Source organism: Equus asinus, chromosome 5, assembly GCF_041296235.1.
Source record: "Equus asinus isolate D_3611 breed Donkey chromosome 5, EquAss-T2T_v2, whole genome shotgun sequence".
Taxonomy (NCBI): Eukaryota; Metazoa; Chordata; class Mammalia; order Perissodactyla; family Equidae; genus Equus; species Equus asinus.
Genome location: NC_091794.1, coordinates 72,472,653 through 72,500,221, shown reverse-complemented (window position 1 = coordinate 72,500,221; position 27,569 = coordinate 72,472,653). Strand labels below are relative to the sequence as shown.

At 37.5% G+C, this 27,569-nt stretch overlaps 1 protein-coding gene across 18 annotated transcripts in view; it reads left to right on the top strand.

Moving 5' to 3' along the window:
- The window catches only part of OSBPL9 (oxysterol binding protein like 9), a 161,162-nt gene that overhangs the window by 126,767 nt on the left and 6,826 nt on the right, over positions 1 to 27,569 (top strand). For 9 of the 18 annotated variants that reach the window (XM_014833088.3, XM_014833085.3, XM_070509937.1 and 6 more), the window contains 9 exons: positions 6,519 to 6,557; positions 9,448 to 9,538; positions 10,577 to 10,681; positions 13,704 to 13,863; positions 18,327 to 18,439; positions 18,572 to 18,690; positions 22,966 to 23,051; positions 25,557 to 25,728; positions 27,203 to 27,287. In XM_014833088.3, the coding sequence (XP_014688574.2) occupies positions 6,519 to 6,557; positions 9,448 to 9,538; positions 10,577 to 10,681; positions 13,704 to 13,863; positions 18,327 to 18,439; positions 18,572 to 18,690; positions 22,966 to 23,051; positions 25,557 to 25,728; positions 27,203 to 27,287 (970 nt within the window). The remainder of the gene's footprint in view (positions 1 to 6,518; positions 6,558 to 9,447; positions 9,539 to 10,576; positions 10,682 to 13,703; positions 13,864 to 18,326; positions 18,440 to 18,571; positions 18,691 to 22,965; positions 23,052 to 25,556; positions 25,729 to 27,202; positions 27,288 to 27,569) is intronic. The other 9 variants (XM_014833089.3, XM_014833086.3, XM_070509943.1 and 6 more) reach the window with 1 other exon arrangement.

Here is a 27,569-nt window from a genome sequence, read left to right as displayed (position 1 = left end):
CACGGATGTTAGCTCAGGCCAGTCTTCCTCAGCAAAAAGAGGAGGATTGGCAGATGTTAACTTGGAGCTGAGCTTCCTCAACAACAACAACAAAAATTTAAGAGGTCTTAAATTTTAAAGCAACACTATCACATGTTGGTACAAATGAGAACTTCCATCTAATACTGATTTGGGAATGTAAGTTGTTATAGCCACTTTGGAGGACTATTCTTCACCGGCATGTTAATAAGATATTGGAATCAGCTTCTTTGAGAGAAATATTGCCATGTGAGAAACCAAACGGATAAAAGAAGAGATAATTTGACGTCTATCTTGTTTGGGGTTGATTTAGTATTGGCTGCTTAGACGCAGCTCTAGGTAGAATTTAAGTTCCCTCCAGTTTTTTTCCCCCTAAGGATTGGCACCTGAGCTAAAATCTGTTGCCAATCTTTTTTTTCTTCTTTTTCTCCCCAAAGCCCCCTAGTACATAGTTGTATATTCTAGTTTTAGGTACTTCTGGTTGTGTTATATGGGATGCCACCTCAGCATGGCTTAAGGAGTGACGCCATGTCCGTGCCCAAGATCCGAACCCGTGAAACCCTGGGCCTCCGAGCATGCGAACTTAACCACTTGGCCACTGGCTGGCCGTGTTCCTTCCAGTTTTGATTCTTTCATTTTAGTTCTCCCAAAAGCTTCCTTACTGCCTAAATAATTAGTGCGTTGATTCCCAAACTTTGCTGTACATTGAAATTACCTGGGAATCTTTAACAGTTCAGATGCCTGGCTCCCACTCCCAAACTTTCTGTTTTAATTGGTATGGGGTATCTCCGGGCATTAGGCCGTTTTAAACTTCCAGGTGATTCTAATGTGCAGCGAAGTTTGGGCACCACTTGTTTAGTGGGGTTTTCAGGTGGACTGTGTTAGCTCAGAAGACTTCACTCTTCCTTTGTACCATAGATGGAGACAGTCTTCCCCTCATGGGGAACTGCAGAGGAAGTGAGGAGTTGAGGGAGGAGTGGAGCAGAGACCCGCTGCACCTAGGGACTTCACCAGTTCTTCACTGAGATTAGGTGATAGGACTATATGCCACAACTCATAAAAGCAAGTGAAATTAATTTTAATAATGTATTTTATTTAACATAGTATACCAAAATATTATTTCAACATGTACTCAATATAAAAATTCATTAATGAGGTATTTCATATTCTTTTTTTCTTTTGCTCAAGTCTTCAATATCGTGGGTACACTTTACACCTTTCGCCACATTTCAAGTGCTCAGTACCTATATGTGACTAGTAGCTACCGGACTGAACAGCACAGGTCTAGATTATCCTTTCAGAACTGAGTTATCTAACCATAGATGCTTTTAAAGTAGATTATATAATTAAGTTGTCCTTGGATCCCAGGTTCTCTCCCCAGAACATTTTTCTGCATAAACCTTTTGTTTTCATCAATATTCATTAATTTCTCATCAGGCTTTTTTAAACAGGTTTATTGATATATAAGTTATGTAATGCCATAAAATGCACTCATTTAAAGTGTACACTTGAATAGTTTTTAGTGTATTTACAAAGTTGTGCAGCTGTCACCATAATCTAATTTTAGCACATTTTATTACCCCCAAAAGAAACACCATACCTATTAGGTAGTCATTTGCTGTACCTCTTTCCCTCATTACCCCTGACCCCTTGCCTCTTCTAGTCCCTCGCAACCGCTAATCTACTTTCTGTCTTTAGATTTGCTTATTCTGGATATTTGATATAAAATATTCATACAGTATGTGGTTTTTTGGTGACTGGCTTCTTGCATTTAGCATCATGTTTTCAAGGTTCAGCCATGTATCAGGAGTTAATTCCTTTTCATTGCTGAATAATGTTCCATTGAATAGATATACCACATTTTGTTTATCCATTTGTCAGTTGGTGAACTTTAGGTTGTTTCCACTTTTTGGCTATTATGAATACTGCTGCTGTGAACATTGGCCTGTGTTTTTCTGTGGGTGTATATTTTCATTCCTCTTAAGTGTATACGTAGGAGTGGAGTTACTCCACTCTCTGTTTAACTTTTTGAGAAACTGCTAAACTGTTTTCCAAAGCAGTCACACCATTTTACATTGAGACCGACGGTGTGTAATGGTTCCATTTTCGCCACATCCTTACCAACATTTGTGATTGTGTTTTTGATTATAGTCATTCTGGTGGTATCTCACTGTGGTTTTCATTTACATTTTCCTTAGGAATAATGATGTTGAGCATCTTTTCATGTGCTTATAAGCCATTCATATATCTTCTTTGGCGAAATGTCTATGCAGATTCTTTGCCCATTTTGTAATTGGGTTTTTTATCTTATTGAGTTGTAAGAGTGATTTTACATATTCTGGATACCAGTCCTTATCAGATACATGATTTGCAAAATTTTACTTTGTCTTTTTGTTTATTGCTGTATTCCCAGCACCAGGAACTATTCCTTGCACATAGAAAATGTTCAGTGACCTTTTTAAAGTTTAATTTGAGGTCATAATAGTTTATAACATGGTGAAATTTGAGTTGTGCATTATTGTTTGTCAGTCACCATACATATGTGCCCCTTATGTTCACCCTCCAGCCCTATTACCCCGCACTTTTTTTTTTTTTCCTGAGTCTGTGGATTGTCTTTTCACTTTCTTGATAGTGTCCTTAGAAGCATGCATATTACGGGGCCGGCCCTGTGGCACAGCAGTAAGTTCGCATGTTCCACTTTGGCGGCCTGGGGTTTGCCGGTTTGGATCGCGGGTGCAGACCTACACACCGCTTGTCAAGCCATGTTGTGGCAGGTGTCCCACATATAAAATAGAGGAAGATGGGCATGGATGTGAGCTCAGGGCCAGTCTTCCTCAGCAAAAAGAGGAGGATTGGCAGCAGATGTTAGCTCAGGGCTAATCTTCCTCCAAAAAAAAAGTATGCATATTTAAAATTTTGATGAAGTCCAACTTACCAGTCTTCCATTGCTTGTGCCTTTGATGGCTTATTTGAGAAATCATTGCCTAATCAAAGATCATAAGGATTTATCCCTGAGTTTTCTTCTAAGAGTTTTATAGTTTTTTCCACTTTGAGTTAAATTTTTATGGTGTGAGAGAGGGGTCCAAATTTATTTTTTTGCATGTCATCCCAGCCCCATTTGAATCTCACAAAACTTGAAATAGAAATTTTCTTTCATCACCTAGTGTGTTTATTTTTTGTTTCATATAATTAGTAAGTGTATAGGTACATAATTAAGAGAATTTTCACTAGACTACGTTGCCTCATTAGAAAGATGGGGATGTATTTCATGTATTTTGTTGGTAGTCACGGTTTTAAAAATACTGGAGTCTGTAATTCTGGTCAGAAGTCTTCCCAAATAATGCGCTGCTGCTGTTTTTGTTCACTGTCCTGTTTCCAGATCTCAGTTATGCTGGTGTGTTCAGAGAAGAGAGTAGCCCCGTTGTGTTAAGGAATGAGAATCAGGAAAATCATGTGCTTTAATTTAAGTGAGAAGTAGCATTAGACCCTTTCCTTTGTTTCATTCACGTAATTCATACTGAATTCAGTCAAATCTCTGGTTCAGGAATACCTGAGATTTAGCTTTAGCTGACTCCAATAAAAGGCAACTTGTGGTTTAGTTACAAAAAAATTTTAAGAAGAACAGTGGAAGGAGAGAGGGAGAAAAATGAGTATAAGCCTTTTTAAGTGATGTAAGCCTTTGAAGTTCATGATGGGAATCGATTGATAGTAAGGCATTTAATAGTCTATGGGGTCATGTAGTTTGACTCTGCCTTAAAAAACAAACTACAACAGTAACAAAAATAATAAACACTAAACCCTAATTTAAAATATCCTGGGGCTGGCCCTGTGGCCGAGTGGTCAAGTTCGTGCACTCCGCTTTGCGGCCCAGGGTTTTGCCAATCCAGATTCTGGGCGCGGACATGGCAATGCTCGTCAAGCCATGCTGAGGCGGCATCCCACATGTGCCACAACTAGAAGGACCCACAACTAAAAATACACACCTTTGTACCAGGGGGCTTTGGAGAGAAGAAGGAAAAAATGACATCTTTAAAATATCCTGTAGATAGTGTACATTATTAATTGAGAACATTTTAGGGAAAAAGTTGTCAGATATTTAAGTTTATTTTAAATTATACCAGAATTAGAAAATGTAATGTGCTATATCAGTAATCTATTGCTGCATAACAGACCACCCCAAAACTGAGTGTCTTAAAATAGCAACAGTGATTTATTTTGCTTACAAATCTGCAATTTGGGTAGGCATTATGATTTGTTTCTGTTCCATGCAGTGGTCACCTATGGTGGCTTGATTGGGATGCCAGAGGATCTACTTTCAAGATAGCTCACTCACATTCCTGGGAACTTTGGCTGGGGGCCTAGGTTCTTCTACACTTGGTCCCCTTCATGACTCTTTGGGCTTTCTCACAGTATGGTGGTTGGGTTTCAAGAAAACAAGATAGAAGTTTGTGGTATTTCCGTGACCTACTCTCAGAAGTGACATATAGTCATTTCTGTTATACTTATTGGTAGAGGTGGTCACAAAGGGCCGTCTAGGTTCAAGGTAGAGCACGTGAACTCTACCTCTTATTGGGGCCATTTTTGGAAAATTTAATCTACCACATGTATATATTTCTAAGAAATTCTTTGAAAAAATCAATTGTATTGTTTAGAAATTAATAGGGGAAAGCTAAAAGTAAATTAAAATATCATCCCACAACAAGCTTTAATTTCTCTGTTTTATTCTCAATAGTTTATTTTCAGCTGTTTCTATTAAGAATTACTGAAACTTTGCATAGTTTAAATATATAGTTAATTCAGTTGTACTAGTAAATGGGAAAATTCCAACATGAATTATGTAGATATCAAAATGCAGTTATTCTCAGGGATATGCAAATTCAGTTGTACTAGTAAATGGGAAAATTCCAACATGAATTATATAGATATCAAAATGCAGTTATTCTCAGGGATATGCTGTGTGTCAGAGGTTCCCAAGACCACCCCTGGGTTTGGTGATTTGCTTGGAGGACTCACAGGACACAGTGTGTAGTCATACCCATAGCTACAATTTATTACAGCAAAAGGATCCAAAGCTAATTGAGCAAAGGGAAAAGTCACATGGGGCAAAATCCAGAGGAAACTAGGCACAAGCTTCCAAGAGTCCTCTCCCAGTAGAGTCATACAGGATCTGCTTACTTCCTCCAGCAGCAAATTGTGGCAGCACTTTTGAAATGATGTTCACCAGGGGAGCTGTTAGAGACTTGAAACCCAAGGTTTTTATTGGAGGCTTGTGATGCACTCTATACCTAGCACTTACCAAAATTCCAGACTTCCAGAAGGAAAGTAGGTGTTCAGCATAAACCTTATTGTTTCCTTAAACAGGTTAGGCACAGTGAGCTACCCTTAAAGTTAGGGTGGTAGGAACTCTTCTTAAATACGGTTTCCCAGACACCAGCCAAAGGCCAGCTTTGCAGGCAGGCTCTTCTAAGGATAGCCATTTCATGCCTGGTATGTAAATTCTATTCTGCAAATGCACTTAAAAAAAATGATCCCCAAATCTTCAAATTGCTTTTGGTTAACTCTTTAATGTAGGTTTCTGAGTAACCTCAGTAGTTAAAGAAAGAAAAAGTTACAGATAAATGAGCTATAACTTGGCCATTATGTTTTAAACCAAGACCAAATATTGGTATTTAACAACACTTGAAAACTTCCTGATAGTATGGCATTAAAACTTTAATCAGTTTTATTTAAATTTAAATATATCATCTGCATAATACAATATATTTATGGATTATGGTTATGGGAATGAATATGTGTCGATGACTTTCCACCACCACCTTCTTCAAGTACATCTCTGTCTGAATTTTCTCATCTATCCAATGGGGATAATAATAGTGTTGTTGGTGGAATAAATGAATTAACATACATAAAATACCTGCGGGGTAGTAAGTGTTAGCCCTTATATCATCATTCCATGGGTACAGTGATTATGTTTCCTGAAACAAAATCAGACCATCTATTTAGAAAAGTATTAGTATAATTCTGGGGCCAGCAGTCAGAATATGGCAAATTGTGTCTACCCTGAGTTTTTGAGGGTATATGATTGTCATACCATTAAAGTGCAGTAAGAGTTTGGGAGTTGTGAGGAGTTGGCATAATTTACTATAGACTCAAACCCAGAAATATTCAGGGTCTTCGACCTAAGTTAGGATGTCTGCTTCTACTTGTTGGTACCAATGTGACTACACAGTTCAATAGGATATTTCTACAATGAACTTCATTAAATGCCTGTATGAAGATTAATTGCCATGCTGTTAATGTTGATTGTCTTGTAGCCAGTGATGGAATTACATTTGGCTAGGAATGTACAAATGGAATTAAAATCTTAGTGGAAGCAGAGAAATAGTTTTCTAACACTGTTACTTACCTAGTAAAATAAGCTTTCTTAGTAGGGAAGAAAGTACACAAAGAGTTACTCAAATGAAAGAATGAAGTTAATATTTTTAACATTTCTCCTTAAGGACCAGTGTAATGCGGAGAAGCACGCAGATGGAATTATAGTAAGTTTAATCTAATCCTTTTGTTTTCCTTTACTTCTGCAGAGCATTATAACCAGTCATGTCAGGAGAAGCCTGAATTTCTACTCATTTTCAACGCAAATTCCTGTTTTCACCTACTCACTGCTTTTTGTTGTTGACTCTTGCAATTTTCCTTGAGCTCCTAAAGATCTTTCAGCAATCATTTGGAGGGGAAATGTCAATCTTAAAATTTTTCTAAGTGTGGGTTCAGATTGATTCACTTTGCATGTGTTAACTTGAAGGGTTAATCATGATATGAAAATGCAGCTTTTATGACTAAGGCGTAACTCACAATGCTACATTTCTTGTCAAACTTCTTTTTTTCTCAGATGAAAGCAGATGGGGAGGGGTATAATACTGAAACATATCTTAATCTATTTAAATATGTTTATAGGTTTCTGTTATTTTCTTATCTTTTGTTTTTAGATTTTGTGTATTAGCTATCCTTGCTGCTGTGGTGTATACTTCATCTTTGTTGGAACAAGTTGCAAGATGAATTCTTTGACTTACAGTCATTGTCTGTTTTTCTCCTCCTTGGCATTTTACTAATTCCCTTATATTCAACTTGCCTTGTAAAAGAAAAGAAAATTGTCTTATTAGTACTTCCCAGCTGGAAATTTTTGAGCTACCCTAGTTTGATGGTAACCAACCAACTTCTGTTGAGACTGTATTTCGGAAGCAGGAGGCAGCCTCTCTTTTTTGTCCTGAGACTTTATAAATGCCAGCTTCTCTGAGATATGGAAACTCATTTGTAAATCTTCAAAACCATCTCAGGATTATACTTGAAAAGATGTGCATGTTGTCTTTATATTTGTTTTAAAATTAAAACAAAGAAGTTAAGTATGTTGTTTGCATATTTCTTAAGAAAACAGAGAGATGGGAAACATTTTTTAAATTGGAGTTAAACACATTGGAATTTTTATTTCTCTTCTCACAGTGTGAGTTCAAAGTTTGAGCCATGGTGATGTCATACAATTATGTGGTATAAATACAATCTAATCTAATCTATTTTTTCCTGAGATAAAGAAAATCTATGGGCAATTATTTTTATCTCTTTCCCTCAAAGCAAAAGTGTACTTTTTATGATGTTAAAAAATAGGGGCCGGCCTGGTGGCGCAGCAGTTAAGTGCGCACGTTCTGCTTCTCAGCTGCCTGGGGTTCACAGGTTTGGATCCCGGGTGTGGACATGCTGCTGCTTTGCAAAAGCCATGCTGTGGTAGGCGTCCCACGTATAAAGTAGAGGAAGATGGGCACCGATGGTAGCTCAGGGCCAGTCTTCCTCAGCAAAAAGAGGAGGATTGGCAAATCTTAGCTCAGGGCTAATCTTCCTCAAAAAAAAAGGCTCTGAGCTAACATCTATTGCCAATCTTTCTTTTTTTTTTTCTTCTTCTCCCCAAAGTCCCCCAGTATATAGTTGTATATTCTAGTTGTAGGTCCTTGTAGTTGTGGGATGTGGGATGCTACCTCAACATGCTTGATGAGTGGTACCACATCGGTGCCCAGGATCCGAACCAGTGAAAGCCTGGGCCACCGAGTGGAGCGCTCATACTTAACCACTCAAGCAACCCCCTCCCAATCCTTGAAAACCTTACCCACTTCACTTTACTAGGTTTTGGATTATTGATGATTATTTTCAGAGTTTCTTCTCTAAGTGTCCTTTACTTTCCAATCAGAATATTTATGGTAGGTGGACTATTGTAGTGACGAGAATCAGAGTTCTTGTGTTCAAATCACTTGATTTAAGAGATCTGATTTAATTTTAGAATACTTATGCAGAGAGAGGGTTAAAAAATTTTTTTTTAAATTTAGACTTTAAAATGTGAATGCTACAAAAACTTTACCATTATCTCAGATTCCGTTGTTAGGCACTTTTAAATTTTTACAAATGCTTTTTGGGTTCATTCATCAGCAAAGTATTTCTCTTTTAATTCTGTTTCAGTACTTGCTATAAGCTCTACCTAATATATATTTGAAGTTTAGTTTTCTAAATCAAAGAAAGCTTAATAACTTTCTATTTCTTGGGTTTTGTCCAGTATAGTCTTCTAAATGGTGATTTAAACTTTACTCTGGCAAAGACCTTGGTTTAAAATCCCCTCTCCTCCAAATACAAATGCTTCATGGAGTCTTGTTTTTAAAATGCCATCATGCTGGCAGAGTCCTATCTTGGCTTGGAATCACAGAAACCTAGCCATTTTTTTCTCTAAAATTGCAGCTACATGTTTGAGTACTTTTTTCTTCTAAATGCTCAAAAAAGAAAAAAGAAAAAAAAACCTTCTTCCCCACACCCCCCAGTAGAAGATACATCTCTGCCTTTAGTGACCGGAAAACTAGATGCCTATACTGTGCAATACACAGTGATGGACGGTGGCAGTAGTATAGGATGGAAGGGTAAGATCCTAGTGGTGCAGGTACATTAGCTCGTCATAGGTATGATGTTTGTTAACCCCAAAGCAGGAGAGAGCACTTCCCTGTTTTTGGTGGAAAAACAGTATTTGTGGTGAATTAAGAACTTGAGAAGCACTGGCTTGAATTGAGAGCTTATTTTTCTAGCTTCCTGAAATCTTCCCATACCATTTTACGACTGTTTCCAAGTTTTCCCATTTAGCTTTACCTTCCTATATGGCAGAAGTTCATTCATTTTCCCTCCTTACTATGCCTTTTTCAAAAATAAGAAATGCTCAGACTTCTGTTTAGAAAAGGCGTTTTATTTCTTCTTTGTATTTTGACCAGTGTATCTGTATAGCTACCCTCATGACTTTGCTGTCAGGAATGTGGGCTTTTCATACATTTACGTGGGTCAGCGCTAGAAGGGCATTTAATTAAAAATAACTATACTGTGTTTTTTTGTTTTTTGTTTTTTTTTAAATCTCAGAGTACTATTAATCCTGTAGATGCAATATATCAACCTAGTCCCTTGGAACCTGTGATTAACACAATGCCTTCCCAGACTGCCTTACCTCCAGGTATAGTATTTTGAAAAATGTTTCACAGATTCATTTATGAGAAAAAACTTAATTTGTATGGCTGTTGTAGTAATCTCGAAGGGCTTTTTTTTTTTATAATAAGTAAAAGGAATAAAAAAATAATAGAGGCAAAAATGAACTGGAAAAAGATGATAGTATTTTTGGTATTTGGACTTTCTAAGTACAAGGAAAGGGCTTTTGGTTTTCAAAGTGAAATGGAAGACAAACATGGTTACTAAGACTTGGATTAGGTAGTAGGACAGAATCCTATGACCCAGGATTCATGACTACCAAGGAGAACTTAATATACCTTGATCTGCCAGAAGGTAATCCAGGAATGTTCTATTTGGGGGTATTCTTTATAGCTCTCAACAGTATAAATGGTTTCTTCGTGGTGGACTTTAAGAAAATGAGAAAGGGAAGAATGGAATTTGTGATGCCTACTGATTAGATAGACGTGTATTTTTAAGTAGAGAGTAATAAACAGTATTTTTTAAAAACTGGTAAAGGAGAGCTTAGGACCACACCCAGTGACACTGGTTCCTTTCACTTTTTTGCTGCATCTAACATTTATGTTCTCAGTGATGATGTAGTTGTCAGAAATTGTACTGGAAAAAAGGAAATCCTTTTTAAAAATGCTTGTTTACAAGTATGTGAAATCCTTTCGTGACTTTTCACTCCTTAGAATGAGCTTAATATCTCTCACGGGGCTAAAGAGGAGATACTGTGCCCATTTCAGATTTTGTGTAGTGAGATGCTTGGAAACACTTTGCCATGAGAAGCTTTTGCTGGTTTTACAGAGCAGTGGTACTGAGGTATTGGCCTTCCATGGCTGGTTTCTTCATACCCTGCCCAGTGTCCTAGTACTTGGTAGCAAATCATTGAGTTGAATGGGGATAGGAGGTCAGAAAGAAGGAGTAGCATAGAACTTGATTTAATGCAGTATAGTTTCAAAATTTTGAATCCCACAGCACTGCAGATAACAGAGTTGTGTTTGGGCTATTTCTGTAACTTATTTCACGTGTTTACATCTCCTAGAACCTGCTCAGTTGTGCAAGTCAGAGCAGCGTCCATCTTCTCTACCAGTTGGACCTGTATTAGCTACCTTGGGACATCATCAGACTCCGACACCAAATAGTACAGGTACAGATTTGTGTATTTTCTTTACTTCTCATTACTCCCTGTTTACATTTAAGATTTGTGTTTGATTACTGATGAGAAAAAGATTGAAGAAATGTCTTGTGTATTTCTGTTGGAGATATCATAGTTTTACCATTACAATAGCATAATTTACCACTTCCATTCATGAAGTGGTTAACTTTGTGATTGAACCAGAAACTTTAGTAATAATTATAATTTAAATAAAATAAAATATTGCACTATTTTGTTCATTTGTTTACCCTAAGATTTATTTTGAAGATCTCTATTGACTTTTTAAGAAAATTTGCTCATTTTAGACTTGTATACTTTCTTAGTATAAAAGGATCAGACAGTGCAAAAGTATAGAGAGCAAAAGCTGAAAGTCCTCTTTACTCTTCCCTCTGTCATTGCATACATGTATGTACATATATACCTATATTGTGTACTTTCATTGTTGTTTTTGTTTTAACCTAAATAAGATGATGTGTTTCTGTGACTTTTCATTTAACAGAGAACGTTTAGAGTTACATTTAGGTCTACAACATTCTTTTTACAGCTGCCTGAGCAGGTATTACCTGTTTTTCCACTGATGGACATTTAGGTTGTTTCCAGTAATTTCCTATTATAAGCAGTACTTCAGGATAGCAACTTTTGGCACATGTGTATTTTTTTAAGATAGATTTATCAATCTTTCACATCTTTGCCAATTTTATAGGCAAAAAAGGATACTTCATTTTAATTTGCATTTTCTTAATTTGTTTAGACATATACTCCTTATTTTTTGCTCTAATTTACAAAGATATCAATGTTAGTAGTAGATTTATTTCTTGTTTTAAAACTAATTAGATTTACTTTGAGTTACCTGTGGAACCAAAGGAAATGGAAGCAGTTAGTGCTTTGTCCCTGTTACACCTGGAGGCCAAAACCGAAACCAAAACCACTCTGGAGGAGACGGGAGATCAGCTCCTGCTGGTGCCCCACAGAACTCCTTCCTGGGCAGGAATTTTATTGATTGAAAAATTAACTTGTGATTTTAGCCCATTTTGAAATTTGAATTTTTACTAGGTACTGATGCTGTTACTGTGGTCTTTAATGTTTAACAGCATGGGCAGATGTCTTCTGGATTTTGAAAGAAAGAAAGCAACATTGCTCTCTTACTTGAAGCTCTTGGGAAAATGCTGATATTTAAATAATGAGCAATGATGAGCAATTTAAATAATGACGTTGAAATATTTTGGCTGACTTTTTTTTATATTTCATTACCATATCACCTCTTGTTCAATTTAAAAACAATACTTGTGTTTTATTTTGTTTTGATAAACAGGGATTATGTCAGTTTTAAAATAGCCAAAATTTGTTTTTTTGGAGATACACAAAACTATTATGAACTTTGAAAAAGTGACTGTTCTTCCTTAGTAATTTAACTTTAGGATAATTAATTAGTTATAAATAATAGTAATTTAGGATAAATTATTTCAGAAATACATTTTAGAATAGGTGGATTTAAAGAAATTTTAAAAATTGTAAGTATCTAATTTATGTCTTATGTGATTTTTCAACCTGATTTCTTGATCTTCTCCACCTTTCTTTCCTTCACCTCTCTCACTAATACAGAAAAGAAATAAAGGAACAACTGAGCAAAAAAATAATACTGTTTGCTCTCTTAAGGGAAACTCAGTTCTTTTGTTTGCAGTTCTCATTCAAACTCATTTTCTTCTTGGACACGTTTTCAATTATGTGATCACCTGGAGTATTTACATGTTACTTAATCATCTGTAATTCTTTGGTCTTTTCCCCCCATTTTAATAATAGAAAGTTCTTTCCCATCTTATTGCTGCTACTGGCGGGAAAAAATAAAAGAGAATTTAAAGTTATTTGCTAAAATGAGCTATCTTTGGAATTTCCACAATAAGCATTACCTTTTTAAAGGTGGCAAACATTTTGTCTTAGATTTCAAAAATATCTTTGTGAACCTGGCAACTTTGTGAACCTGGCAACGTGGCAGGTGGATGTGTTCTTTCCCTAACTATGGAACCGTAGACACAGGAATGGGCTCAAAATCCATGAGTGGCTCTGCATTCATTTTTATTGCTACAATTCTCAATTTATTGTAGAACTGTGGCAAGCAGTGACTTAAATTTAATCTCCACCAGGCATAACAGTTTGGCATAAATTGCCTAAGAGCCCTCAGATGCTCAGTAAACACTTGTTAAATTGATCTCAATGCTCCATTGTTCTGTTTGATACTTTTATTGTTATTACTTTATTGCTAGACAGTGAACCAAATGATTGTCACAGAGATTAGAGGGTAGTCTGCTTTCTTTGGATCTCTGTTACTTTTCGTTTCCTTAGTTAGATTGTTTAGGAGTAGAAAGATGTTCCTCCAAGTCCTTTCTTGTTCCACAGTCTCCCTTTAGTAGCCCTCTATTTTCTCTGCCTTTGAGCCCCAGGCAGCTGACTTCGATTTAGGCGGAAAAGAAATAAGGAGGTGGGATGGTGAATGCTCAGGGCTTTGTGCAGAGCTTCTGTGTTTTCATATGACTGCCAGAATGTACTGACTAATATGAATGTGATATCTTGAACGATATTTTAATGTTCTTTCCATCTTGCATTCCCATTGGCTCACTGCTACTTTTTTTAGGATCTATAGTGTAAAACAAGAGCCCTGGCTTCCCAGTGGTACTGTGAACCTGATATTGGTATCTGTTGTGGGACTTCCAACACCAGAACTTATTTAAACACTGTGATTGGAATCAAAAGAGCTCCCTTCCTAATATTAAAGATAATTATAGAATGGGAACATAGCATTTTTTCATTTATCTAACAGACTATATCCCATTCTATAACATGATTTACCTTTTTCTTTTCTAGTTTAAATGTTGAATTTCTTTACATATAATGTAGGGACTTCTACCAACTTAACTCTTTCTTGATTTTAGAAAGGTCTGCTCTAACCCCATCTCCCTCATTTCTTCCCTTCTATTACCAACATTGTCTCCGAATTAAAAACCTTTTAACTTCCTAGGCAGTGGGCACTCACCACCTAGTAGCAGTCTTACTTCTCCAAGCCATGTCAACTTGTCTCCAAATACAGTCCCAGAGTTCTCTTATTCCAGCAGTGAAGATGAATTCTATGATGCTGATGAATTCCATCAAAGTGGCTCATCCCCAAAGCGCTTAATAGAGTAAGTAGATGAACTAAGTATATATTTAAACAACTCTCCTCTGATTTTTGAGAATGTTGTTAATGACAGACTCCCTTATAAGTTGTTATTTGGCAAAAACAAAAAAGACAGCTTATTTTTAATTGGCTTATTGAGCAAAGCCAGTTCTGTGAGAATGTTGATTTTACTCCTGACTTAATTGAAATGGAATAAATTAACATCAGCTATAGTGATATGCCAGTATCGTTCATTGCACTCGGGGCATTATTTCTGTAGCACCAACATTAGGAGGGGGTCAAATGAGAGTGTGTGAGCTAGGAAGTATTATACAAATAAGAGGTTATTGTTACTTGTTTTTATATTAGAGTGGAGATAGTCAACACCTATAAGCCGGGCACTACACAAAGGACCCAGTCCCTGCCCTCAGGGAACTTACAGTCTGTCAGAGGAACAGACAGACATTTGTAATCCAGTGGGATCCATGCGATGGTAAGAATAAGCAGAGACAGATGCCGTGGGAACATTTTGAAGTCTGAGAAGTCAGGGGACTCACAGAAGTGCTGAGAGGAAATGTGGTTGCAAAGAGAGAACAGACACCAGAGTGAGGAGGAGGGAGAAATGGAAATGTTCTCAGGAGCTGGAACCCTGTTAAGAGAGGCCTCGGGGCCAGGGGAGCTTGGTTTCTTTGGAGAACTGTAAGGTTGAGTGTGGCTGTAGCCTAAGTTGTGGGGAGTGGTTTAAAGGTTGACAAGGGCCAGGTGGGGGGAGAGTCCATTGGCCTTTTACGAATTTTGAACATTTTCTCATGAGTGATGGCAGTTGCTTTTCAGGTCTGGATTTTAGAAAAATAGATTTGCCTAAATTGTATAATAGAATTGAATGCAGTGGAGCTGCGTTAGAGATAGGGAGACCAGCTGGACCCAGGTAGTGAGTTGAGAAATGTTGATCGCCTGAGCTAAGGCAATAGCATGGGAATGGAGGGATTTGTGGGTTCCAGAGATAGCGAGCAGGCAGATTCTGACAGATATTGGTGATAGGTTTTCCCTCATTAGAAAACATTTGACCTATTTTATACCATCGAATCAAAGCTAGATGTGCACCATTGTACAGAAAAGGCTTTTACGTTTAAGTCATTTACATGATAGCCGATAAGCAAAATACTTGTTAGCCCTACTGGCATATAGGTTGCTGTGGTTAAGACTTCGGATTTTAGAATCTTAGAAAGAATAGGTTCTAAATCTGTTTTGCTGTAAAGGTGTATGATCTTGGTCAAGTTGTTTAACGTGTGTAATTCTCAGTTTCCTCATTTGTCAAATGAGGATAATAATAGTTTCAACTTCAAAGAGTCATTGTGAATATTTAAATGAGAATGTCAGTCAAATGTTTAATATAGTGTCTGGCATGTAATAGGCACTGAAATGGTAGTTATCGTAGAAAGCAAATTAATATTTATTTAATGTTACTTGTATTTGTTGAGGTATAGTTGGCTTAGTTTTTTTGGGTATTTTTTCCAACTCTTCTGCTTTCTCAGGAGTTGGTACTGTTGTTATAGCTTGGGGTTTGCTTTGTAAGACAGTACAAAGTTAGAAATAATTATATGTGAATTTGAAAGTTTACTACCCTCAGCCAGTCCTTACATCTTGAACCTGGGTTATTTTAAATAAGAAATACTGTGTAGGACTCTAGTTTTCTTAAGCGTACACGTGAACTGAGAAATGCAGTATTCATATATAATGGCATCATAACTGCTCAGAATCTCAAAATTTATAAAGACAATGACTGTATTGGTTCAGGGAGTTTTGTGACTTCATGGATCAAAATCTGGTTTTGAATGTGGGCAAAAGTGAAAGATGTGTGATCTCGGTGAAAACATACTGTTAAGACATGAGACTTGAGTTAAGGAGGAGAGGTTTGAACCCACTACTCAAGAAGGCCAGTGTAGCAGAAAGGTTTGGTTTAGCATGTTGGTTTCTCGGAGTTATATGTGGGGAAATAAACTACTGAGAAACCATTATTAGCAATTTGCCAATAAAAATTTCACTTTCATTTTTTAAAATTTTTTTTATGGTAGTGGGGTTAAAAGAAAATAAGCATTTGGAAGAAAATTCCAAAGTAAAGGTTATTATTGATTTTTGAATTTTTCAATCTTTGTTGTATTTAAACTGAAGTAAGGACAGTCTTTTATGCTGAACATTAGCTGTTACTCTAAACGACGTACAATTAAATATCAAAATGGGCTCATCTGTCTGTCCCCTGGAAACATGTATCTCTATTCAGTAAAAGCCTGGTAAGATGTCGTTAGCCTCCTTTCAGGGGTTCTCCCGAAATTTTTATTAAATGGAAAATTTAAAAATGCTTACCTGTTATGCCTGAAATAGGTGTGTCACAAAGTCACCTACAGGCTCAGAGGCTTTTCTCTTTTCTCTTCCTTAAGACCTTTCTTCTCTGCTCTCCCAGTACCCATCCCATGACAAATACACAGTTCCTGAGCCTCCATTTGAAAGGATCCAGAGTTAAGTTCTGTGCCCAACTGACCTGCTCTGGATTTCTTTTCTTTCTCACTTTCAAGCTTGTATGCCCTAATCCAGATTGCCAAACTGGTAGGAACTGGCAGATGTTTTATTTGGCTAGCTCAGTGTTTGTTGACCTATTTGGTGGTGGTTGTTACTGTTTAAATGGGCCTTTAAATCCCTTCAAATTGAGCATTCTGGCTCCAGGTCTCATAACTGGCCTGTTCACATGTTGATGTGTTCTGTCTGGCCTCTGTAGGCATTGAACTTGTGACACCTGCTGGTCATCAACTGCTACAGTAGTTTTCTAACTCTCAGGGCAAGTTTCTATCTACTGTTTCACTCTGAAGGAAGAGAACTTGAAAGCTTGAGTTCAAGTTCTTTAACTGTTCAGTTTCTAGAGACATGTAATGACAGCTTCTGTGTGAACTGTGTTATTGAGCAGTATGGTTTTACACCTTTAGTAACTAGATGAAAGTGCAGATTAGAAAGAACTTGTGCTTTGTAGCCAGATAAACGTTTGAAATGGCTCCACTACTTACCAGCTTTGTGACCTCGGACCAGTCACTGTACCTCTGGGCATCTCTGTATAAGAATCACCACGTTAGAGGGAGATGGACATGGATGTTAGCTTGGGGCCAGTCTTCCTCAGCAAAAAGAGGAGGATTGGCAGCAGTTAGCTCAGGGCTAATCTTCCTTAAAAAAAAAAAAAAACATCATGTTGACCTTGTGAGCTGTTATGGAGGTTGGATTGTTTGGGAGACACATACAGTGTTTGGCACATACTAGGTGCTCCATAAGACTGTGGATTCTGTTATTATAATTAAGTTTAGAGCTTTAAATTCTTTATTTATGATCTTATGATTAAATTCTATACAAGTTAGCACATTGCAGATACATGTTTCCTCTAAGCATGTTATTTTTGTCACTGTTGCTATTGTTTTTTGACTATTTTCTTTAAATGCTTTGTCCTGAACAAGATAAATTATGAAATGGATAAATGAGAATTTATCCCATTTTTTTCCCCATTTTGAACTTTATTGAGCATTTCCCTTGGCCCAGAAACGGTTCCTACTCTGAATAAGGAGGAACAGCACAGCATAAACAGATCTGACCTGTGGAATTGCATTTAAAAGAAGATACACGTTTTAAGGGATTTGGCAAACTACGTTTAAATTAGAATACGTAGTATGTTTCACAGCTATAAATTTGTAATAAAAAACTGATTATTATGTGTATATCATTCTATAAATATCTGCAGTGTGAGAAATTTTGTTTCTATTTTTACACTTAATAAGTAAACTGTAAGCCTTTGATTAATATACAAATACTAATCCTGGGTAAATTATGATCACAGATATAATAATATAATAGAGGAAGCTTTCTTTAGACCCCGTTAACCAGTTCATAATACTAGTGCCTTAAATTTACTTGTAAAAAATAATATGCTTTTTTATTTTGTAATTTCGAACAGTTTTTTAGTGACTGGGAAGAGTCAGTACCAGTGTGGGCTTTTACCAAAGGATCTTAAAAATACAGATGCATCTTTCTAAGACAGGAAGAGACTTGCCATTTTTGAGGTTCTGCAAATTGTTGCCAAGAATTATGACGTATCTATTTATGCAAAGTAACAAAATCAGAAAACGAGCTCTGGTTTTAAACTTAGATGCAAAGGCAAAATCTTAGTAGTTTTTGGTGACCTTTCAACATGGCTTGGTTGAGCACACGCTATGTAGAAAGCCTAAGATGAGACCTAGTCATCATCAGACTTCATAGTTCACAGTCTCGGAAGGTGCCAGGGAGAGAGCTGGAAAGCATATCTGCGTATGTATGTAACCAGCTAACTGTAGCAGTCTGGTTTGTTTCTGTCAGTTATCTGCATGTATTGGTTTTAAGTCGCTTTGTTGGTTAATGTCTTACTGTGATTCCAAATTGCTTTCTTAAAAGGCTCAAGGTAATTAATGTTTTTTTTAGTTCCTCTGGATCTGCCTCAGTCTTAACTCACAGCAGCTCAGGGAATAGTCTAAAGCGCCCAGATACCACAGAATCACTTAATTCTTCCATTTCCAATGGAACAAGTGATGCCGGTAAGCGACCTGTGAGAATTTAACTTTGTTTTTCTTAAAAATATTTGTTTGAGGAAAAATATTTTGTAATACTGGTAGCAGCTCAGATTGGCCCAGAGTAACACCAGTCTAAGAAGATTTGTTTTATTTTAGACCTTTTCGATTCACACGATGATAGAGATGATGAAGGGGAGGCAGGATCAGTGGAAGAGCACAAGAGCGTTATCATGCATCTCTTGTCGCAGGTTAGGCTTGGAATGGATCTTACTAAGGTAAGAAGCAGATTTGGCCTTTGCTGTAAGTCTTTATGTGTCTGTGTGGATTCTTCTTGATTGTGTGGTGAGCGTGCCTGCAAGTGTAGTATAATGATGTAATTGATGTTTAGACTTCTGTCTTGTGATTTAATATACATGTAAATGAGTAAACTGAAAAGTTTTATAAGTGGATGAAATAAATAAAACAAGAATAATTTCATAGAGATAGTATGTATGGATTAAGTTTGGATTTTATTGAGGAAAAATAAGAAATAATACTGGGCTTGGTTGGTAGTCTGAACAAAACCTAAAGCAGTGTCATATGTGCAGAATCAAAATGAGCAGAGTTCTATCTTGGGGTTGTAGGACCTGTGTTTGCATCCTGCCTCTGCTCTTACCAAACCGTGTGACCTTGAGCAAGTCCCTTCCTCTGTGACTTGTAGGTTTCTCATATGCAAAATGGACATACAATGACCTACTTCAAAGGGTTGTTGGAAGGATTAGAACAGGTAGTGAATGAAAATTGTATGATACACATTGAACCATACGATTATTATGGTCTGGATTGGAGTTTTAATTTAAACTTGGTGCTCTAAACAGAATGCCCAATGATGTAGGAGAGTGGTGTGTGGTGCCTTTGTCTATCCCTGCCATGTGCTAGAATCCTCATCCTTTCACTTAGTTCTCACTACAGCACTACAAAGGAGGTGTTACTGTTAACTCCAATTATAGATGACGAAACTAAAACTCATAGAGGTTAAGTAACTCGGCTAAATCCTATTCAGTGGCAGAACTGAGATTCTAATCTGGTCTGTGATTTCAAGATCTGTAATCTTTTCAGTCCTGCCTCTTGTCTTAAAGACTTAAACTGCAGTAGCTTTCATGTTGGTTAAATTAGTATTCTGCTCAGCTTTAGAAAACTAATACAATTTAAGATTCTCACTTTTGTTATGACCAGATCAACTCTATTGCTATAGTGTCTGTCAATAGTGAACTCATTTTGTTTTTAGATTTAGAGGGCTGTTAAGAAAAAAACTAATCTATAACATTTTCTAATAAGTGTTTATAGTAAAACCTTTCACCCCAAATCTAAAAGAGAACAGAAACACAAGGATAGCATTAATTTGTGGAACCCAGCATACTTCCCGGGAATGTTCTAGGTAAGGGAATATTTACAAAAGTTTGCCCCTGGGATCTTTTCAGTGATCATTAGATTGCATAATTGCTGGAGCAGAATTGTCGCTTCAAATTTGAAAGTTATAGCTTAATTTTAGATGTTGACATCTATATTTCTTTTCTATATTTTCCATCTTGGTTGGTTTTGGTCTCCAATAATAGAAGACTCACCTAAAAGTGACTTGAATAACACTAGGCTTGTTATCTCACGTAAGCAGTCCAAAGGAGGGTAGTTCTGGAGTGGATTAATGCAGTGGGTCAGCAATGTGAGCAAGGACCGAGAGTCCTTCAGTCTCTCTATCCTGCCATCTAAGGATGCTGACTTTCCTGCTCAGGCTTGTCCCCTCATCACTGCAGAATGGCTGCCACAGTCATAACATCCTTATACAAATATGTCAAGAGGCAGAAAAATAATTTCTTTTTATAGACTTTTGTTGTTATTAGGCAGGACATTGTTTTCCTGAAGTGGCCCATCAGACTTTCAGTTGACTCTTATTGGCCAAAGCTAGGCATGTGTTCATGCCTAAGTCAGTCACTGGTAAGGGAGGTTTAATGATTGGTTTAGATTAATGCACATTTATCCCCTGAGATCTGGGAGGGCCCTATGACTCTCATGGCAACCTATAGCCTAAACCTGAATGAGTCAGAGTTCTTATTAGAGATGAAACGGGGATGTGCATAGGCAACCAAAAGTTGCTGCCACAGGCAGTTGTGCAGTTCTTGCCTTACGTAAGTTCCTCTGCCAGATAATCCATATTTGGCTCCATAGCCACTAAAAGCTTATTATATTGTGAATGATCTTATAATAATTGTTATTTTTGCCAAATGTGTTAAAAATTAGCAATTTTAGAAATCTTTATTGGCACAAATAAATGGCTGAATTCTTGATTCCTTTTATGTATTTTGAAATATTATTACAGTAATGCCTTAAATTTGTATTTCCTCCTTTTTATAAAAATATTTTCTTTTTACTTCAGATACTTTCTAGAAAGAATTGTTTTCAAAGTACTTTGTAGCGTCTGGAAATACTATAAAGTCACATCCCATTTACCTCACTTGGTCTTTAAAATAACAGTAAAATATAAGCGGGGCTTGTAATTATCCTCCTTTTACAGAAACTTCCAGAAGTTGAGTTAATTTCCCAGGGCTTCCTCACACTCAAGAAGTGGCAGAATAAGAACTTGAACCCAGGTCAAAGACGCCCTAACCCAGCTTGCTTTCATCACTGTTCCAGCAGCTTAACCTATGGCATGTATCAGTATAGTGCTAAAAGCAGTGAAGATTTGTTGAATGAGAGTTCTCAAGAAAATTTTTAAGTAGGGAGAAAAATAGTCTTACTTTTTTCTTTGATGACACATCAGATTTTATGGTTTTTGGCCGTTTCTTCTTTTTTGAATTGCCTGTTGAGTTCTTCTGTCCAATTTTCTACTGATGGTAGTAATCATTTTCTTGTTCATTTGTAAGAGCTGTTTATATATTAAAGATAATTACCTTTCTTTTGTTCTTCAGTATTCTTAACTTGGTGATTTATAATTTCTCCATTCTCCAAGAGTTGTAGGAAGTCGCACCAAGTCAGTACATAAGCTTACCTGCCAATCTAACTATATTTAGATTGTAGACATACATGTTCTGTGGAAGAAAAATGTTCACTTAAAATTTAGACTCTGCAGTCTGATAATGAACATTTTAAATGTTACAGCCATAGTGTCCCTTTCCAAGCTTGTGTTCTGGCAACCCTCTTTATGTACCGAGCCACGCTGGTCCACTCATCAGTCCCTGTCATACCCCATTTCCTATCTCTATGTCTTCTTTTTTTTTTTCCCCTCCCATTTCCATGTCTTGTTCTGTTTTCTCCTCTCTCTATCTGTTACAGCTGACTCTTCTCTAAAGCTTTTCTCTAGAGCCACCTCAATGAACTGTTTCTCAGCTCTGCCCTCTTTTTGGTCCCCTAAACAGAATATGATCTTTCCCTTTTCTTTGAGCCTCTCTTGTGTGAAATTTGTCACATTTCACATTTAAAATGCCAGTATTATTCTCTCATACTTACCTTTGCCTCCTCCATAGCATTTAACACAGGATCTTGAATGTGGTAGATATGTAGTAATTACTAAATTTAAAGGAATTTTTGCTTATATGGTGCTCTGCTTCTTATAATGAAAAATTATAATCTGATGCAGAGTTTCTGAAATGTGTATCAGATTTCAGAAATGTGATACACATTTCAGAAACTCTGCTTTCATTTTCTAATGAAATTCTTCCCTTTTTTTATCAGTTATTCTTAATCTTTCTCGTTTCTTCTTCCCATATTCCGATTTTCCATTTTCTTTACTTTCTCCTCTGCCACATTCCCAGCCCCTCAGCATTTTTCTTCATGGGTTTAGCCCCATGGTGAAAAGAGTTCATTGATTTCCATCTTTATTCTCTTCTTCCTTTTGTTTATTCCTTCAACTGCTCATTTAAAAGTTTCTCACTGTGTAATAGTAGCTGAGAATGCAAGTGTTGATACGTGTGTGGTCCTGTCACTCTAGGAACTCATCAGTTGTTTGAGGACACGATTTTTAAGTAGATAAATTTCCTAATGCACCTATTGATGATAGAAGCAGCAGTAGAGAGGAAGGTGCACAGATCCCCCAAAGTCAGGCAGGCCCAATTTTGAATTTCATGTTAATAACAGAGCAGTCAGAAAATTTCTCACCTCTCTGAGCTTCATTTTTCTCACCTGTAAAACAGGGATAATAATTTCTTCCTAACAGGAATGTTGTACAGTTTAATAAGATGATGTGTGTGTAACACCCCAGCAGGTAGTAGACATCCAAGGGTTGATACTGAGTGTTTTGTTGTTGTTGCTACACTGGGGTTCAGGGAGCTAAAGGGAGGTTACACCGAGGAAGTGACATTTGAACATTCAAAACGACTTCTCTGTGTTTCATCCGCTGGGCAGGTCAACAGGCATGTCTGTGTTAGAAGAGTTTGGGAAGTAGGTACCAGAAGCATGCCTGGGCAGTACTTTGTGGGTGTTACCATGATTGGAATGGGTTGTTTTTTTAGCAGTTCAACAGTCTGTTTTTATCTGTTGTGGAATTTGATCCTCAAGGGTCAAATGTGTATGTTTTTCAGGTAGTTCTTCCAACATTTATTCTTGAAAGAAGATCTCTTTTAGAAATGTATGCAGACTTTTTTGCACATCCGGACCTGTTTGTGAGGTATTTGACTGAGCACTGTGTTTCCCGTTTGCTAAGATGTTACTCAGTAGTTTCCTGCTTTAGCGGCATAGATGCATTCCATTTTGCCTTTCAAACATTTCTGGGAAAAAATGGCATTGAATATTTTGTTTATGTTAGATGCCTGTTTGCTTAGGTTGTGTGGTGGTGATGTTGATAGGCGCTCAAGTTAAACACTTTAAAAAATCTTGACAGCCTGTTAACAGGTAGCCAGGATTCCCACTGCCAAGGCTGTGAGCTTGTTTGATCCAGGGACTGGTAAGCACTGTTAAATTATTTACATTGTATCCTGAAGAAGTACAGTTAACTGAGTTCAGCAGACCTTTCTAAAGCACCTGTTGTTTGCCAGAACTTTTATGAGTTGGAGAAAGAAAAAGTCACAGTGTCTCCCCTTGAGGAGCTTACAGTCTGGTGTCCAGATTATAAACTAATTCATAAACTTTAAATATAAAGTTTACAATATTAGATATACGTACAAAGGACAGAAGCAATCTGAAGGTGGCGTTGATTTACAAGGAGGTGAGTTCACATTGCTTTTCAGTGCAGGAAAATTTTATTTGTATTGGGATACTCTGATCTGTCTTCTCTGATTGCATTCCTTGGCCTTGGACTGTGGTTTATTGAAGCCAGATGCAAATCACTGAGGGTTTCACAGGGGTGGGCACATTGGCTGACATTGATATATATCTTTTCTTCTTAATGAAGATTTAAGAAAACCATTTAACCAATTCTCCAAGGGCAGAAATTCAAATAAATATGGCACCGTTTAAATTAATACATAATGAGCAAATAAAATGTAGACATTTATTGGTTCCATGTGTAAATAAAGATGGAAAGTATGAGTTATGCACTAGATATAGATTCCAGATTTAAGGGTAGTTTTTGTGTATGAGAATTTAACTTTGAGTTCCCTAGAACAACCACTTAAAAATACAAAGTACGTGGGGGCTGGCCCAGCGGCACAGCAGTGAAGTGCACAGTTAAGACGGGCACGGATGTTAGCTGAGGGCTAATCTTCCTCCAAAAAAAAAAGTACAGCTAAAAAGCCAACAGATAAGATTAAATGGAATTCTGAAATACTCAATTCCCAAAAAGGAGAAATAATGGATGGAACAAGGAACAAAGGGGACAAATAGAAAACAAATACCAAGATGGTAGAGTTAAACCCAGCTATACCTGTAATTACCCTAAATGTAAATAGCATACACATATGCTCCATTTAAGAGAATAGTGATTGTCAGACTTGATAAAAGAGTAAGGTCCATTTATATGCTATTTGCAAGAGAGAGACTTTAAATATGAAGACACTGATTAATTAAAAGTAAAAGCTGTCCGAGTTGAGTTCCTGGGCGCTGACCTATACCAGTTGTTGCTGGCCATTCTGTGGCGGTGACCCACATACAAAATAGAGGAAGACTGGCATAGATGTTAGCTCAGGGTGAATCTTCCTCAAGCAAAAAGAAAAGAGAAAGATTAACAGATTTTAGCGCAGCGCAAATCTTCGTTAGCCAAAAAAAAAATAAAGAAAAGGATGGACAAAGACATACCACGCAAAACACTAAGTTTAACAAAGCTGATGTGACTGTATTAGTATTAGACAAAGGAGATTTTTTTTTAAAACAAGAAATATTACCAGAGACAAATAAGGGTATTTCATATGATAAAAGAGTCAGTTTATCAAGAATAAATAATAATTCTAAATGCATGTGTACCTAATAGCACAGCTTCAAAATACATGCAGCAAAAATTAAAGGAAGAAACAGACAAGTACACGATCGTGGTTGAAAATTCCTCCCTCAAAAGTTGATTGAACTCTGTGCGTGCGGGCCTCCCCACCTCCCTGAAAATGAGTAAGGCTGTAGAAGATTCACCAGTATTATCAATCAGCTTGACCCAATTGACCTTTCTAAACACTACCAAACAGTTTGTTTAACAGACAGTTTTCAAGTGCACATGGAACAGTCATCAAAATAGACCATATACTAGCAAGACTGAATAAATTTAAAATAGTTAGAACTGCACACAGTATGTTCTGTGACCACAAAAGAATTAAATTAGAAGTCAATGACAAAACATGTCTAGAAAATCTCCAGTGATTTGGCAATTAAACAGTTCACTTATATGAAGTTCTGGAGTAAACAAAACTGATCTGTGCTACTAGAAACCAGAAACAGTGTTTGCCCCAGGGTGAGGGGTGGGGATTGCTTGCAAAGGGGGATAGGGAAACTTGGGGGTAATGGAAATGTTTTGTATCTTGTTTGGATGGTGATTAATTAAATGGATATATACATTGTCAAATTCATCAAACCAAACACTTAAGACCAGTGTGTTTAATTATGTATATTGTACCTCAACTTTTTGAAAAAAGCTTTGAGGTTAATTCTGGTCCTGGGTCCTCTCAGCCTGGCTCAGCCATGCTGAGGGGTGCTGCATCAGCTTGTGTCCTGTCAGAAAGCAGGATATTAAGTTTTGTCTTTCTCCTTGCAGCATTAGTGACCAGAAGGATGCCAGAGACCGAATGGTTCAAGTTGTGAAATGGTACCTCTCAGCCTTTCATGCAGGAAGGAAAGGATCAGTTGCCAAAAAGCCATACAACCCCATTTTGGGCGAGATCTTTCAGTGTCACTGGACATTACCAAATGATACTGAAGAGAATGTGGTGAGTTCCGCACTGACATGTTTTTTGTTTGCTTGTTTTTTGTCTTTTTTGAGGAAGATTAGCCCTGAGCTAACATCTGCCGCCAATCCTCCTCTTTTTACTGAGGAAGACTGGCCCTGAGCTAATGTCCATGCCCATCTTCCTCTACTTTATATGTGGGATGCCTACCACAGCATGGCTTGACAAGCGGTGCCATGTTCGCACCCGGTATCTGAACTGGCGAACCCCAGGCTGCCGAAGTGGAACGTGCAAACTTAACCACTGCACCACCGGGCCAGCTCCCGCACTGACGTTTTTAATTATCTTAAGTTGTGTACTAATATAAGATTTCATTTTATTTGGAGCTAGATAATGATAAAGGCAGTGATTAGAAGATGCTCATCACCCATAGAAAAACAGTGTTGTTGGATCAGCATATTTTGCATATGGTGAGCAAGGGGGAAGAGTGGCATGAGATGAGGATAGAGATTTAGAAATCAGATCATGCAAGGCCTTGATGATAATTTTATGGCTTATCAGGATCTCATTTTTGTTTGGAAAAGATCATTATAATGATTTTGTGAAAAATCAATTAGAGAGGGACAGAAATAGAAGCAAGGAAACCATCGGGGAGGCTTTGGTGTTATTCCAGGAGAGACAGGGTTCATTCGAGCTGTATTTTGGAGGGAGAACTGACAGGTGGATTAGGGGAGGTCAGGGAAAGGGGGCAGTCGGAGATGAGTCCTTGCATGTGGGCTTTAGCAGTTGGTTGGTGCCATTTACTAAAAGGAAAAGATTGGATTTGGGGAGAGAGAAATCAAGAGCTCTAATCTGAAATATAAAGTATGAGGGGTCCACATATAAGCGGAGCCATCAAGCAGGGAGTTAGTCTGGAGTTCAAGGGCGAGGTCTAGGGTGCAGATGGGCCTGTCAGAGATTTCAGTATATTTAGGCAGCATTTAAAGCTCTGGGAGTAGATGAAATCATCTAAGAGTAGGTAACCCAGACCTGAGCCCTAGGGCTCCAGTATTTAGAGGTTGGTTTGAGGAAGACAGCCAGCAAGGAAGACGCACAAAAATGTTAAAAGGCCTCTAGGGGTGAACCAGAAAAACCCCAAGCCCACAGTGCCTGGTATGTAATAGTCTCTCAGTAAACGTCACTCTCCCTATCTTCCCCTTTCCGAGAACAAGTTACCTGTAGCACCTTACTGAAGACAGGCAGTGTGTGTCTGTTCTTAGTGCCAGCTCTGTGCCAGGCCTGGGCCTGAGTTAGGCACATGATCCTTGCCTTCAAGAATGTCTTAGTCAGGGAGACAGAAAGCAGTAATTCCGGTAGTGTAATTAAATGCCATAATAAAAGTATGTATAAGGTGCTTTAGGTGTGTGGAGAGGGAGCAATTAACTACCTCGGGAGGCAGAGACTCTAGTCATTAGATTCTCTGGAGTGTCATTTGTGTTTCCACATCAAAAGAAAATGATGCTATATTTGCTTGCAGGAGCTGGTTGCAGAAGGACCGGTGCCCTGGGTTTCCAAAAACAGTGTAACCTTCGTGGCTGAACAGGTCTCCCATCATCCACCTAGTAAGTTACAGAGCTTCTCTCTAATACACACTTTCAGACTGTTCTGTCTAAAGAGGCTTGTTAAAAGCTCCATAGCTGAGGTCACAATATTGTCAGTTTTGTGGCTGCCTGTATCTTCCCAACCCTATGAGAGGATTTGTTCCTCATACTTGTTTGTATAAGTTGCAAAGATTCACTTAGCTTCACTGATTATGTATGAAAGGAAGGTATTTGGGAAACCAACTTTTAACGCTTCAAAGACATCTTACATATAACGAGCTGTGCTGTAGAGACCTCAGCAAC